At 40.7% G+C, this 17,357-nt stretch overlaps 1 protein-coding gene across 1 annotated transcript; it reads right to left on the reverse strand.

Annotated features, from left to right (window-relative positions):
- Positions 1-1,978: 1,978 nt before the first annotated feature.
- Positions 1,979-15,213, reverse strand: pkp1b (plakophilin 1b). The gene is made up of 13 exons (XM_079509426.1): positions 14,931-15,213; positions 13,840-13,934; positions 12,175-12,587; positions 11,231-11,369; positions 10,794-11,001; positions 10,207-10,375; positions 8,484-8,601; positions 7,115-7,294; positions 6,187-6,357; positions 3,852-4,005; positions 3,561-3,747; positions 3,221-3,305; positions 1,979-2,820 (listed from the first exon to the last, which is right to left on the reverse strand). Exons 1-13 carry the CDS (start codon positions 15,130-15,132, stop codon positions 2,746-2,748), a joined length of 2,196 nt encoding a protein of 731 aa, XP_079365552.1. The 5' UTR covers positions 15,133-15,213; the 3' UTR covers positions 1,979-2,745.
- Between the last annotated feature and the right edge of the window lie 2,144 nt (positions 15,214-17,357).

The following is a 17,357-nucleotide window of genomic DNA, read 5'->3' on the forward strand; positions in this document are numbered from 1 at the left end:
AAAGAGTTATTTACAAGATAGAAAGGTTATCTTGGGCTCAAATTGAAGCTTAGGGATATGAGAAGTTTTCTATATACAAGTGAGGCAGTGATACTCACCATAATGTGTTGGAAAATAACCATCTTTGTTGTTATTAGTCAAGCGGACACCATATTTCTTTGCGTTTATGAGGATGATGTGGGTCATATTTAAGAATATAATGGTAGCAACCAACCAAATCCTGTTCTGCTACTTACCCCTATGTGTCAAGATACTCCATGACCAATTTCAGACCACCATGTCTATTTATGTAATTTTAGTGAATTAATATTTGCCTTTACACAATTTCGCCAGAGCCATATACCAAAAAGGGGGTTTTGAGGTAGGTGGGACATTTTGACAACTTTTTATCATAGCTCATCATTTTCAGCACATTTTTTCCAATAAGAAAACACTGATTAGAAGTATAATTCCAGTGACTGTACTACTTCCTCTTGACAATACAACCTAGATTCTCTGTGGGGTTCAGGTCAGGCCAGTTGGCTGGTCACTCAGTATGACCAGTAATACCATGGTCAGTACACCAGTTACTAGTAGTTTTGGCTCTGTGGGCAGGTGCCAAATCGAGCTGGAAAGGAAAATTAGCATCACCATGAAGCTTGTCAACATGCACAATCTACTCTAAAAAGATGGCTGTGTTGAAACCATTGTTAAGTTTTCACTGTCAGTGGACCAACACCATGCACATAACATGGCCTAAATCATCACTGTGTAGTTTTGGCTCTGTGGGCAGGTGCCAAGTGCTGCTGGAAAAAGAAAATCAGCATCAACACAAAGCTTGTCAATGTACGGAGGCACACAGTGCTGTAAAATATCATAATAGATGGTTGTGTTGAGACTCTGGACATGAGTGATGATTTAGGCCATGTTATCTGCATGGACTGATAAGTGTGATTTATTCTAAAATAATAAAACACAGGACACCGAAATAAGGGCTTGTTTTAGTAACTTCAGTGAATGCTGGCTGCTTACTACTAATTGACAATATTGTGAAACCTTGTGGTCTAATGCTTTACAAAGTAGTACAGGTGGTGGGGGACTGTTGGATTTGTTCATAGAAAATAAAGTCTTCCTACAAATCAACTACAATTTCTCAGGCTTAGAAACAACAGAACTATATCTCCCATAACACATGAGGCCACCACTATGCTTCACACCCGTGTGAAGTGAGGGGTGCGCTTATCATCATACATCATCACATTCCGGCACAATTGCCGTCCTCACTTTTCTGTCCTCACTTTTTATCCGGAATCCGGCTAATCACTTCTGCCAATCAAATCATCGCTATGGGGTACAAACGCGCGCACACAAAGCTGGGCATATAGGAGCCCCTCAAAGATATTAACAACACAGAGCCACCTCCCTGACAGAATGCCTGGGCTACATTTTGTATTATGTTTGGAACACAGTTCTTATATTATGTTATTAAAAAAACAGAATGGAAAATGAATGGGAAGATATCTAAACAACTGTCTGTTTCAGTGGTTCTAGCAGCCCTGTAAATCAAAGAGCTGGCATTTCTCTTACTGCCTGAAGGCAGTCTAGGTCTACGCACACAAAATAGGAATGTGACAAAACAGCTGTGATACTGAGTATTAGGCGTCAGCTGTGAGAAAATGACTAATTGTGATGAATGCAACATTTCCAACATCTGTGAATCAGTCAAAATTGAGAAATGTAGCAGTGTGTGTCTCCTGGGAATCAAGTTCTATTAATATGAGTGTGTTAGGTGTTACCATAGCAAACTGCACCACATATCAATGTGAGACACTGTAGGTGTAGAAAATATAATATATGAAGTTGGTGATACCAGTAGCTTTGTGACACAAATAATATAAATTCAAGTATACGTAAAGATAATGTTACCTCTGAAATGTTTGCAGTGTATACATTATATTTACTTTTGTTGGTTATTGAAAAAGAAAATAAAGAAACAGTATCAGTGCAAAGTGTTTAATACTCATAAAATGTCTAAAGAACAACTCATAAAGCAACAAAAGAGTCATTCTGGTAGGCGGCAACACACATTTCACTGTTAATATATTTGACCTTAACAGAGTATAAAAGCTAATACAAATTGCATTGGCTGATGCGTAACAAATATATCAAAGCTAAAACTCTACCTTTCACTATTATCTACAGTACATCCGGGGGTGTAGTGTTTACTGTACATGTGTAATGTATGTATCCATCAAAAACATTGTTTTTAAAATGATGACTTCTAGTGAAATGAAACAGGAAACCATGCTGCTTAGCAGTGGTGGTGTGAAGAAAACTGTAGTTTGAGTCCTTAAAGTTTACACCACTGGTTCTCAACATCGGGTCTGGGCTGGGGACCACCAGGGATTCAAATAGATTCAAACCCATCCTTACGGGTCCATTTGGTTCCAACTGTACACTCTCAGGGTTAAATAAACACTGCAGATTTTACAGTAGATTGGGGTCCCAGAGTTAACCCATTGTGCACTCTCAGAGTTACAGACCCGTAAAGGCCTATTCATATCCCAGTTTTAGGTGATAAGGTGACAGTAAAAACAGAGAGATGTGTTTGGGTGAGCGGTGAGTCACTTACAATCACCTAAAACTAGAGTATGAATAAACCTGTAGTGTCCATTTGGACCACTGGTGGTCCCCAAACCCAATGTTGACAAACGGTGCTTTACAAAAAAAAAAAAGGATCCACACGGATCCTTTCTGGCCGACGTGTCATTCCACAACCTGGACAGACTTGAGTGCTGCAGTGGTGACGTCGTTCACAAAAATAGCCTTATTCATTCCTTGCTGTAAAACAAGGGAGAGAAGAAGTGAATTCAAAAGTCTTGAAACAATCTCATCCTACCTGAAATACTGACAAACCTGTGAGTGATTTTCCCCAATGCAGATTTAGTTCAGTTCAGTGAATTCAGTGACGAGGAAAAGGAGTACCAGTGTGGTACAATGTCTTTACTATGTCACTATGTGAAAGACAATTTTAGGATTATGTTTTAAGCTGTGCTACCAGATGCCTGAGTGCTTTAGCTTTGTCATGGCGATATTGTTCCAGATCACCAACCTAAGCTTTCACTTCTTTTCTCGCAAATACCTCAGAGAGGCGTGTACTTTTGGTTTGAAGGGGAATACATAGCAGAGATAGCTCACTGAGGTGAATCCTATAGCCCCGAGGATAATGGAACTCGCTTACCTTTTTCAGGAAGTTTTGTAATTCTTTATCTGACCAGAGGCTGTAGAGAAGTAGAGCTGCGCCTTTGCTGGCTTTGGGGAAATACCTAACAGAGAGAGAGAGAGAGAACACAGTCACATAATCCTGAATTAAGACTTGTGTACTACAAAATAGCCAAAATCTAAATCCTTTTAGAAGCACTGTGTTCCTATAATTGTACAATGTCAATACAAACACAATCATGCATAATCCACAACAACTGAATGAAATACAAATATTACATACATACTGCAAAAAAGAAAAGAAAAAACACAACATAAAATGTAATTCTACTTCAATCCTCCCATCGATGTAACCTTACTTGTTCTGACTCAAATCCTTCAGCGAGTTGATCAGGTTGTTGCTGAGCAGGCGTTTACCAAGCTCAGGCTCCTTTCTTAACAAGCAGTGAGCCGTCTGACATGCCATGGCCAGGGTGTCATCAGACTCATTCCCTTCCTTGGTGCCGGAACTCAATATTCCTGTCAGTTCTGGAAGTGCCTTACGGGCTTCAATGAGAGGGCAAACAAAAACCATTAATTATTTACGGTAATAATAATGAAGGAACAACATAATACAAGTTGTTTGACATCGTCTTGGATCTCTCACTCACCTATGGCAGACTGCAGGTTCTGGTTCTGGGCCAAGTTCCCCACAAGGGCCACAGTGTTCCTCTGCAAGTTAGGCTTGGGTGACTTCAAAAGGGGAGAAATGACCTGCAAGCCATTTAACTTCTGCACAATGGTGTGGCCCATTACACTGGAGACCTATGAGAACAAAAGGTTATATTCATCACTAAGAATGAAGGAAATGAATGCTTGCTCTGTGTGTTACGGTGGCCCTGAGGGTTACACAATGGCATTTTCGAAAAACCACTTTTCACAAAAAACTACGGCATTTTGAAAAAACACATTTCGCAAAACAGCATTTCGTTGCTGCTGGGGAGAAACCACCTAACTCCATTTCTGAGGTTTTAGATTTCTCCATAGATCAATGCTATTGAATACCCTGTGTGGTTAAAAAAATATTGAACCAATGAAAAGTATTAAAAAGCACTTTGTTCGGACAAAACCTCTTAACTCCATTGGATTGGACCCTCAAACTGTCTGCTAAAGCAGCAAACTCTGTAAATCTCTTCCTCTCAAGTAATACGGTATATAAAGTCACAATACCAACTTTGATGAGGCAATATTGCTTTGTTTTTGTAATAGGGTTTTCTTCATTTCTTGAAAAGTTAAATTTTTAGAGTTAGGTGGTTTCTTCTCAACAGTAGAGATTTCAAGAAACAAGTATTACAAAACACAACATTTTAGAAAACGTGAGATTCCACAAAACACTTATCGCAAAACACAATATTTAAACTTCCCAATGCAAATCAGAACTGCAGACTCACTCCCAATCTTCCGCCGTAGTCTGAAAACCCATCTCTTCAGACTCCATCTTAGCCCGTAGCACTTGCACTAGCCTCGACGACCTTACAGGCGTATGCAAAGGCTAACCTTGTGTAATTTAGATAGCATCTGATGTAGACATAACACTCTATAGTGTATGTATACTCATAGGTTCATTGTACATATATTCTACTGTTAGACGGATAGGTTTCTTAGCTTGTTTATGTGTGTTGTTCTTCTTTACTGTAAATCGTTCTGGATTAAGAGCGTCTTGGAAGAGCCACCCATCGACTAATCTAATATACGGCAACCTTCCCCGTGTTTCTTCACTAGTCCGATCCAGAAGAACACAGTTTGCCGGCCACTGCTACAGAGCTGACAATGAGGTTATATCTTCCCTTCTTCTCTGGAGTCCTGCCTCAAAGCGGACCAGAGGTAAAAAACGGTCGTTCCCTGATGTCATCACTAGGGACACGTGCATCAGTAAGCAGGAACTGGGGATGGTTATGAAGGACCGGGAAGTCTGGCATGGCATTGTGAAATCCATGATCTCGACCGCGGTCGGAAAATGATGATGAAGAGCGTCTGCCAAATGCCTAAATTGTAATTGTAACTCTTCACAAAATGCTAATGAATCACAGGGGTCTCTCTGCACTCCATCAGGACGTGTTCCATCGGGAACAAATGCCTCACCCGTTTTCCCTTCTGTCATCAGGCAGAAGGTTTCACAGCATCATTCACAACCAGCCTTGCAAGGTTGTGTAACAGCTTCTGCCCCCCGAGCTCCCCGTCAGACTTCTAAACACACAGCTGCCATCCATCAGCACATCACAGCCCACCCCTACTAGTACACACACTACCCCACTTCATAGACTTCATGTCTACCCTGCACCAACACTTAATACCAGACCATCATCACAGCTGTGCCTCCTATTTATACTATGCATAATTACCATTGAGGGCATATGTGCCATACTGTCATGACAACTAAATTCCCCTTGTGGGATCAATGATTGACAATGAAGGAAGGAAGGACAGACAGACAGACAGACAGACAGACACGTGACGCAATGCCACCGGACAGAGAAACAAATAATGAGAGCATCAATTTAATCTAAATTGACTTGGGTTTCGTCCAATTACAAACGTTGTTGTACCCTTATAGTTCATGGTTTTGGAAGACATATTATAGTTTGGGCAATCTGAAATGTTGTCATTCTGTACAAGCAAGCAACTTTTTAGGATGTCCTCTGAGCTGAGGGACAAGCTAGCAGCTAATTACAGAGGAGCTACAATCGCATAAAAAACCAACTCCATTAACTCCAACACTAAACAACAAGGGGATAGGAGTGCACTACGAAAATCACAGTATATGTTCAATCCCACTCAGTAGATTTGGAGGTGTGCGAGTGGAAATGTTGTGCACCCGTAGTCCCGGGGCTAGTTGAAAGCTGAAGCCCAGGTACTCTGTGCTCATTCAACAATGAGGAATGAGGAACACACCTATTCAAAATGTTATACCATATTAGAATAGACTCGGAAGACGTTTCCGCTTACAATGCCTTGAGTTGCGGTGAGGTTCTGCAGAGCTCCACAGCAGGCCTCCAGGGTGTCATCTCGCTCGCTGGAGCCCATCAGGGACAGGTAACTCTGCAAGGTTTTGGAGTGGATCAGCCAGCCTGCTCCTTTAGGGTGGAGCTCTTCCACAACTGGATAGTCAAAATGACACTACAACAAGAAAGAACAAAAGAAATGACAGTCTTCGGTCGGTAATTGTCATAATTGACATCACACGTGTGACAGAACAGGTCATAGTTGATTTACAGTCGATACTGTGAGAACACTGTGTCAAAAGTGTTTCAGTAATCTGAAATGGCCATAACAGCTCACAGTATCCAATGGGGTGAGCAATTGATCTGAACTTGTACACAGGCATTGACCAGCTTTTAAAAGCAGACGTGGCCTGTTTTTCCACTTTTCCCAAGTTTGAGCTGTTTATTACTGTTTTTGATCAACTCTGTCATACTGTAAGCAGCGGAGTTGCAGAGTTCCTGCGCATGCATGCAGCCAGGTTAAGTGCCCTGCGGACTATGGGCTGTGTTGTCATGGCTACGGTCCCTCGTCCCTGCAGGCTATGGAATAGCTGCTGGGTGGACTTGGCACACAACGCACACAGACAACTGCCTTTCATTTAGGTCCTGTGTCTGTCCACACACAGAGTTTTATGAGCGGGGGGGCACTTTGGATATCATTCATCTCCATAGCAATAGCACGCAGATTGACACATGCAATGTTCTAATCTATGTTGTGTTATTAACACAAATAGCTGAAAACAGCGTCAACATTAACTTCTCATGGTTGTGGGTGGCAACGATTCCACATCGGGCCGTAAATGACAGGGTTGTCACACACACCACACGCCAATAGGATTAATGATATTTTCGGGGCATGTCATTCTTAAACGTCTTGACACAGCTTGTCTTACCTCCTGCTCTAACACCTTGCTACTCTGGGAGCTGAAACAGCCGATGGGGCCAGTGTCTCCCTGGCTGTGTCTCTTGTTGGCTGTCCTGGACAGTGCTGTGATCCTGTTGAACAAGTCCGGCGCCTCAGCCTCCAGCTGGAACGTCAGGTTGTGAAGGATGCAGGCACAGTTTTCCACAGACTATTCAAATATTCAGGAACAAAATCACAGTCGTGTGTAAGTGCACATGCTGTAGTGTTTACCAAACAATGGGTCGGGACCCAGTTTTTGGTTCGCGGACCCATTTTTATGGGTCACAACTTAAGTAAAGCTTGAGGCGCGTTGGTAGACTCCCTTTGTTCTTAAGTAAATATCCCTTTGTATTTGTTTCCTACAATTTGTCATTTTATAATTATTTAAAACATTAAAAAAATGTAACAAATTCTATGAACAAATTTTAAGATGTAGTGAAATTTACAGATCAAAAAATTGCAGCTCTACGAGCTTGTAGATCTATAGTTTGAATTCCAGGTCTCGAGCTAAAAAGTTCGGCAACCACTGCTGTAGAAGGATTGCTATTTTGGATGCAAAGCCTTGAGCCAGATTAAAATCTTTTTATTGTAATTTCAATAATATAAATCTCAGAGATCATAGGCCAGACATAATGAAAAGTCTATTATTGTGCAAAACATGCCCCTTCAAGACAAAAGAAAAAAGTCCCAATTTAGTAAAGCCAATTCCCAATTCCACAGCCTCTCTAGTACTCCATCTCTGCTAACCCCCACAATCAGTTATTGCAGGGAGGGTGAAGAAAGCCTCGGGTCTCCGCCGATACCCGGGCCGTCAAGCCACCATCTTCTTTCCACCTGACAGTGACAGGTCTCACTAGGGGGGCATAACGCATGTGGAGGTACACGCTATCCCCCCACCTCCCCCCCCTGAACAGGCCCTTGAGCCAGATTTTCAAAAATAAAGAAAAAGTCTATAAATAAATACAAACTTTTAAGTGGTAGTGAAAATTGCAGTTCTACAAATGTGCAGATCTATGAGCTTGTAGTTCGGCCATATATTCAATAGTTTCGGTCCCAGGTCTCAAGCTAAATTTGGGAACCATTGCTGTGGAAGGATTGATATTTTGGTTGCAAAGCATTGAGCCAGTATGACTCATGTGTGTACAGTGGGATAGATGAACTCTTTACACACTACACAGGGAGATAAAAGAAAAGGCTGGGTTACATAATCCTCTTAGGTTTTGCTCTCCTACATTACTGGACCATGACAGTTATCCAGGACAAACATCACAACATGTCAGATCACATCTCGGAATTTAAATTTGACAATTCTGCATGTGAGGGGTGTGCGTGTGTGCATGCATAAGATATAGGTTTACCTTATCATCTGGTCTGTTTGCCACCACGCAGTTCTGAACATAACAGACCAAAGAGTCCACTAATCCGCGACATTTTCTCATTGCCTGTCTGTTGCTTTGTTTGGCGCTGCTCAGATTTCTGTACAAAAGTATATAAGTAATCAGGTAAGTAAGTAAATAAACAAACAAACAAACAAACATATTTTGTGTGTGTGTGTGTGTGTGTGTGTGTGTGCGTGTGTGTGTGTGTGTGTGCGCGTGTGTGTGTGTGTGTTTTATGTAAACATAAAGTAGAACACTGATTAAAATAATAATAGTGTCGAGACTAGGCATCAGTATATGTATGTACACATAGTTAATAATTAGTCATTTGGATCCCGACACATGACATATTCTTGGATTGCATTTGATTTGCTGTTACACAACACACACAGGTGGAAGTGGAACGCCATTTTAATGTCACGCACACGTGCAACGGTGCATGCGCGCACACATATGGGCACAAATGTCGTGGCATTAGTATATTTAGTTTAGTGTTTGATTTAAGCTATTTTAGTTAGGTTTACAAGTGCACGGTAGTTTTAGTTGAGGAATTGACTAGTTTTAGTTCAGTTTTTATTTAGTTTGGGTATTTTTAAGTTTTTTCAATGAATTTTATATCAGCTGAAAAAGATAGGATAATAGAATCATGTCAAGTCAACACGTAAAGTTATTACTTGCGCAAGCAGAGCGTGCAAGTAATGTTATCAGTCAGGTCATGTCCCTTAGCAGCATATGGCACGAAGCAGACCGTGCAGGTATGTTTTCCGTCATGCTACGAAGCGTATGTCCCATGACGTGATGAATATATGTACCAATGCCAGGGTATAATTGGTTATCGATGGTGACGTAACGATGACATGTGTCGGGTGGACTAAAGGTAATGTCCCTATGTATACATGTATGTAATCTGACACCACTGCCATAACAGGCATAAGTAATCATTACCATACTTCAAAATACTACTTTTTCTCCTCCAAAAGCAAGGTACGTAGCAAATAGCTAAACCTAGTTTAGCTATTATTATTATTATTCATTTTATATATAATTTATTTTTAGTACCATTAGCGCCTTAATGATTGACACCAGCCATCACGGATGGCGCGAGGACGTACTAGTTCTACACCTAAAACTATAGCCAGGAAAAAGCCAGCCAAAGTACACTGCATTGGATGGCTCATCTTGCTCATCTTGGGCACGCATGTGCATGTCCATGCATGTGCGTGCACCTGCATGGACATGCACATGTATGAAGGGCGTTACCCAAGGTTCCGCCCGACTACACTCCTGGGGCTGGGCATTTAACCGAAAATATATCCAAACCGCACGATACTTGCATACCTCGTTGTAAAGGTGACTAATCAACAATAAAAATAAATAAAATACAAAACTGGTATTATGGAAGGGGAGAAATAATTGACTTTGAAGTTAAGTTTTTGAATTTTTTTGTGAGGAGTTTATATCAACGAATTTGATTAACCACATACTTTTATACTTATTGTACAATGGTGGCATGCAAAAACTGCGAAAAACATCAGCTTGTAGTTCCAATATTGTCCTGTTTTTATATCATCATTTATTAATTGAATTATAAAGGCAAAGGTTTGATTTGAAGTCCGATCGCTTAGCCCTAACAATAAGTGAGTTGCACTTGTGAGAATGCATAATATCCAAAACCAGGAATCGTGTGATTTTTTCACCTTACCTAAGACAACCTGAAGCATGGTAGAACACATCTGGGTCCAGACTGTAGTTTATGGTGCGATCGGGTCCTGTTGTGTAAGGCAGTATGACGCTCTCCATTAGCACAGGCAGAGCACTCTTCAGCAAGTCAGGCTTCAGGCCATCCACAGAGGACAGGTTCCACAGCAGGCCTGGCGGCAACAAACAAAACATCCGCTCGTTCAGTTCAATTTCCACGTGTTTTAACAGGGACCACATTACAATAAAGACGTAAACTTTGCAACAAGCATTGTAACCAGATACAGTAGTAATAGGTAGAACTAGAGTGACAATTTTCCTTCCATTCATTCCAAAGCAGAACGAACGTTGTCAGCCTGTCAGCATTTAAAACTGTGATTTATGTTAAATTGTTATATTATTGTTACATCAACTGTCGACTAAAATCACATATTTAGTTGACTAAATCTAGAAAAAAACTAACATTTCAGATGAATACAATTTGACTAAAACTAAATGGAATTTTATTCCAAAGACTGACTAGAAGTAGAACTAAATCAAAATTTGCTGTCAAAATCAACACTGATGCAAAGGTGTGCCAACATAGTATACCTGTAAGCTGTTTCTGTGTCTCAGAGGAGTCTGTCTCTCTGAGCAGGGCAGCGGCCTCCTTGATCCCACCACAGCGGTGCACCTCCTCCTTGATCTGGCTATTTTGGAAGGATAGGTTGCGGAGGGCGGCCGAGGCAGTCTGATAGACCTGTGGATTGGGACTGCGCAGCAGGCCCACCAGAGGAACGACCCCGTGGAGTTTCAAAACCTGATGGTGGAGGAGACACGTGTGGAGGGTTGATAGTGATACTACTGTGTGACGTTTGTTTTCATCATTGTGCAAATACATTTCGTGTAACTACTATGTGATAACTGTGAACATGTCAGGCAACAGGCTACATCATCAGTTATTTATCAAAGCCCAGCGACACAATTGCTATTTACACTCATGTGGTGTGGTGGGAATTATGGACATGTGACAGAATGAGATTAACCACCTCCTGTTTAGCTGCATCTTCAACGAAGGTGTTGTGTTGAATGAAGGAGGCACCACAGTGCTGATACATCTCATCCTTATGAGAGAGATACTCCACAGCATCCCTCATTGTCACATCAGCAATGCCACTGTTGCTAGAGCTACAGTTAAAAATGAAAATGAAAATCAAACTGTGCCATTAACAAACATGCTGTAGCATATTATCAATATAGCAAGGAATGTATTGTCGCTGTCAGGCAAACGTTGTGTATGTCAAAAACCTTTACTTTTCAAGATATTAAAAAAGCAACCTGTGCTCCAATGGATCCAATGTCGAAATGATTTAGACACAAGCTCTTGTAAATACTTAAAACACACAAACGTAACTATACTTTCAACCCCGCATCCCTATTTTGGGCATGGCATAAAGCTAATATAATGTATACTCTTAATATACTGTGATATGCGTTGACTACACACATGTCTATACCTGTTAATAGCTCTTTCACCATACCATTCCCAGTCAGTTCAAGTGCTGAGGGCCAAGCAGATTTATGTAGTATACCTAAATCTACTGGTCTCTTGTCCTTGTGCATTACTGCCTGCTAGGCTGCTACTCTTTTTAGTTTTGAGGTTTTGTATTTGTTACTGTATCTCTTTTTCTGTAACTATCCTGTATTTCATAACTGCTGTTCCTGCACAGGATCCATCTTATAGGCAAAAACTCTCAGACATTCTCTAATCTCTAATCTTTCATTTCTTCTTAAAAAGTGAAAATAGCTTATACAAACTTGCTGGTAGTTTTTGCACAACACTGCCAAATGGCAAAGTAAAGCGAATTAATTTATGAAAAAACAAAAAGATGAAATATAGAAGATTTCTGCCCAACAGCGACATTATACTCCTGACACTTATATAACATGAAATTAACAGCATTTTAATTTGAACGTATATTGGTCCACTCACCCAGAATCTCCCTTGCTTTTAGATGCAGCATCAACAATGGAGTGTTTGGATGGTGGTCTGTACAGGTGGGTTTGGCTTACTACGAACTGGCTGTTCTTGTTGTTGGTGTAACTTGTGCCATTCATAACACGTGGTGGCTGAGGCAGAGGTGGGCCATTCACCACAAACTGACTACTGGCTCTCTGTGTCAGCAAGGTGTTGGACTTGTTGGACTGGAGTCTGCGGGAAGGCACGGCGCTAATCCGCTTGACGAAGCCACCTGTATCGGGCTCACTGCGGCTGGTATTGGCTCTGCCGTGTGCCACAGGGATAACAGGGATGGAACCCTGCTCATAATGGTAGCTGTTCCTTTGGACAGTTGCTCCCTTTGAAGCACTGGCGATCCGACGATTGACGGTCTTCTCCTGGCTGAGCTGTAGATCCAAGGAATACATATTATGTTCATTATGAAAACGTATTTTTTTATGAAAAAGGCTTATGTCAACCGTTGCAAAGATAATGTGACTGATATGGAGTTGGTAGTGGGGCATTTTAATCCCTAATCTATATACTTCACCGGTGTCCTCCAGGGCTCTATTCTAGGCCCCCCTCCGGTTTTCTCTCTACACTAATTACCTTCACAGATAACAATGCATCACATTGCAACGTGTTGTGAGCTTGTAGATCTGCTATTTGTGCAGGATGTTTAGCCCAAGAATAGAGATGATATAGGGTTAAATGGTGTATTAATTATGTTATGAGAGAGCTTTAAATGGGCAGTTCTGCAGTCTCAACAGGACAGGTCAATAAGAATGGGCTTTTCATTTTTCTTACCAGTATTCAACAACAACCAATTAGGCCTACACAAATATGCCAGAGATAAATTTGCCAGCATAGGCAAAGTATCTGTGGCCAGCAACTTTTTTATACAAACATAATGGTGGCATGTAAAGTATAATGTGAGAATTATTTAATAAAAAAATGTTGAGGTCAAGCATGACTTACAATTCCTATATTTTATAATATTTATAAATATTATTATTAAATGTCCCAGTTTGTTTAAGTTTAAACAGATCAATTTGATAAACCAAATAATTTTATGTGGATCACAATGAGATCAATCGATCGATTGTTTTCTGTGGTTCAAGACAATCTGAATAAAATGTAGGCTATATGAAAATGTGTAAATTGTGTAAAACTCGTTACTACAGTATTCACAGAATGTTCTGCCTCACCAGAGATGAACAAGATTGTTGCTAAAAGACATACCACAACATGGTATGAGAGACAAAGAGATAACGAAATACACAAAGATCTGTGTAACAAAGAGCAAGTCACTCATCTCACGTCCTGGAACATGAGAGAACACACAACTGTCGTCACATGAATCGTATTGCGTTCTCCAAATGTATGCTACTTCAGACAGACACACACACACACACACACACACACACACACACACACACACACACACACACACACACACACACACACACACACACACACACACACACACACACACACACACACACACACACACACACACACACACACACACACACACACACACACACACACACACACACACACACACTCTTTTTTTGTATACTATTACAGTAGTAATACAATGATAATTGGTATGTAGGGTGTGTGGGTCAGCATATACACAAACAGGTTCCACCATACCATTTTAGATAGTCCATTTCCAATTAATCTACTTCCATTGAGTGAGGGGGGGAGAGACTTGAAAGAGTCGGTGAACACGTTGTCATACAGAGGGCCTGAATAGAAATAAAGAAAGAATAAAGAAATGTAACAAAAAAACTCAAATCAAAGTTTATAGACTTTGGTTAGGCCTACTAAAATTCTGATGAATTAGCCTATAATTATTTGCAATCTAGCATATAGCCTGTAGGCCTACTACAAGACAATTTAGAAACAAAAAATAAATTCCTAAACTAATTCCAAAAGAAGCACATTAGGCTAAGTGGTTTTGTGCTCAACAACAAAAGATTCATCCAAAAAACAGCCATGCCAACTAGATCAGAATTTACAGATCATCTATAATTTGATGACTTTTAATTGAAGATAGGGGCATGCAGGTATAATAAGGTTTATATTCTTCCTGCTCCTTTTCAAGTTGGAATATGTAAAAGAAAAAACGGTAGCCTAATCGTGTAAAATCGTAAATAAAGATTACATTTAATTAAATTAACCTACTGAACTCAAATTTAAAAAATCTATAGAAACAGTATGCCATAGGCCTATTAGGTAGGCTAAGTCTCGGCTGAATAGCTATTTTACAGGTAGGCTATGCACAAATTTGTGTTGGTTCAATTAGCAAGACGAGTAATATAAGTTATTAATATGCTTGATTGAATGATTGTAGAAGTATGTGAAGTATTTATTAACCGTTTGCAGAATTACAGTAGGCCTACATTTCAAGCACAACTCAATACAAAAACTGTTAACTGTGAGTGGACGACCCACTAAAGCACTACTCTTGTCTACAAGAGGGTCCAGCTTGTTCAATTCATCATAACATTTAGAGACGTACAAATATACACTTAACACTTCTATATAGCCAAAAAACAGGAACTCATCATAAAGGAGGGTAAATGGGGGAAAGAAAACATGAGTGAGGGGGGAAAAGGGGTGGGTGGGGGGATTCAGTTTCGAATGCCTATTTATTTATTTAGATTTAACAGTTATTTTAAATAACAAGTATCTTCTTATATCTGACATGCCACGAACATGAAATGACATTGTTTTCTTACTTATTGGAGATGCAGGAGTGGTGGGTCCAGATCCGCTTCTGCTGGCCTGCCTCTGCCTGCACTTGGATCGCGTGACAGTTTGCACTTGTTCCAAAACGCGCTGTTGACCAGATCGATACTGATTTACGGAGGGCAGCGCGAGAGACGTGTAATCAACATTATCAAAGGAAATAGCAGATTTCAGTGGATCGAGCGTCAACATTTTTACAGATCTGCGTATAGTCCAGTCCAGTCTGTCAAGTCTGCGATGCGGTACAGTAGTAGGCTACAGGTGTCCGGAGTCCTTGTTAAAGCGAGCATTGCCCTGCCCTGAGCCGGTGAGCCCTGCCCAGTGAACAATCAGACCTCGCCCACAAAAAAACACAATAGACTCGCGGGACTGAAGTGATGTTTGAATTGGGTGTGTCTCAGCAAAAGGCTAGACTCCCTCGTCCCTCCCTGCCTCTATTAATCACACACGCATCAGTGTGAGTGTCTGACTCTGACTCCGTCTACAATTTAAACATGCCTTGACAGGCATAGCGAATATGATGGACATGGTCCATGGAAGTGCAGCGAGTGAAAGTCCCTTTCATGCTGGCTTAGAACAGGATACTGATTTCATTCAATAGGCCCATGATGATAGTTTACCACCAAAACTATTATTGTAGTCATTATTAGACTGTACAAGGCAAGGTCCAAATAACTGCACAGCAAGGTTTGAAATTGATTTGCAACTGTTATAGTGAAAACAATACTTGCCACAGAGAAGGGCAACAGAATATAATAGAAATAGAAGTTATTTCAATAGAGACTTGGTTGGGATCGATGTGTAGTTTAGGCCACGCTAGTATACCAGAATGCTGACGGAGAAAATGGAAATGTATCCAAATAATGCATGCAGCCATGCAACTGAAAGTTTTGGAAACAAACAGTTCAACTTTTTCTACAGGTATAGGCTATAATCATTTAGATCATTTAGTTTACTTCTTCTAAATTTGTAACAAATTGTTACTTGGGAGTCGTGGGAATTGAACAAATCTTTGGCACAGATACGAGACTTAACTGCCAAAATGGCATGACTGATTTTCATTATTCACCTGGCTGTGGCACTTTCACGGTTTCACCTCACCTCACCACACCACACCCATCTGCCATAGTGGTTTAACCGTAGGGTTCATTGAAGTCAGACAAAGTCAGAAAGCATCACACCTTCCATGACTTTGTCTGACTCTGCGCATTCGTTTCTCACCTAATCCCTTGTGATGACTACAGTACATACAGTATGCTGGTGTGGTGATTCACTTTGGTCTGTGGCAACATTTTGGCAGTCACATGAGATAACACACATGTATATTTATTAGATGTCCAGTCACCACTTTACTGTAAGCCTCAGCTTTCACAACAGACTGGAAATGTAACCATTTAAAAGGGGTCTATTTAAAAGGGGTCAGACGGTATCAACTTATCAAAACATATGCACCCAATAATGGGTCAGTGCATAATCACGTAAATTGCATACTTACGGTACAATGTTTAGAAAACCAACTTCAGCATGTTATGCATGTGCTGCTGAGAAGTGAGTCATGAGTGAAAAATGTATTGGCTACTGACCAACATCACAAATGTAACCGGCCAACAAAAGGGGCTGTTTTAAAATACCACGTTTCTTCCCCTCTTCAATGCATCTTCAAATTGCATGAAGAAAGTATAAATAAAGTACAAGTCTCAAACTACGGTAGGCCTACTGCAACAATAGTCGCACAGCTGAGCTGGATATAATTTTGCTTCCATTCTTTGTCCCACAGATTTACACGACTTCCCATATCGCCTCGATACCCAGGCTTTCATTTCGTCTGCGCGAAAAATGAAAAGGTCCCATATAACCAACCAACAGACCTCTCAGGTGCAATGAAACACTGCCATCTAATGGCGAAAAGGTATCACAACAATTTAGATTTTGAATACTGTACACATAACGTGTAGTGTGTGTAGCCTGCCATATTTGGGGACAGAATAGAGGGTATGCTGCGCATGCTTAAAGTGAATGGCCCATCGAGTGGCAAAGCAACATGGAAAGTGTTTAATGTAATCAGATAGGACTTTTCTGTTTGGATGTATGGGCTGTCAAGGCCAGAAAGTATTTTTTTGCCACTCAGTAGGCATTCCTGAATAACTTCTGGGTTTGGTGATGATGTCACGTGCATACCCTCTATAGTCCCCAAATATGGCCTATATCACAGGAATGTTGTATAATTGAATTTTACTGCATTCCATATGGTTAGGTTTGGGGTTAAGGAGAAGAATAATTATATTATTCTCCTATTGACGAGTCAATTTACATTATTGACTTTTAAGTCAATGTAAATTCCACAAAAGTCCACTGAGTGTGTGTGCGCGTGCTCGCGTGTGCGTGCGTGTGCTCATTGGATTTATGTTCACCTCAGA

The sequence above is a fragment of the Electrona antarctica genome, assembly GCF_951216825.1.
Source record: "Electrona antarctica genome assembly, chromosome: 9".
Classification (NCBI taxonomy): Eukaryota; Metazoa; Chordata; class Actinopteri; order Myctophiformes; family Myctophidae; genus Electrona; species Electrona antarctica.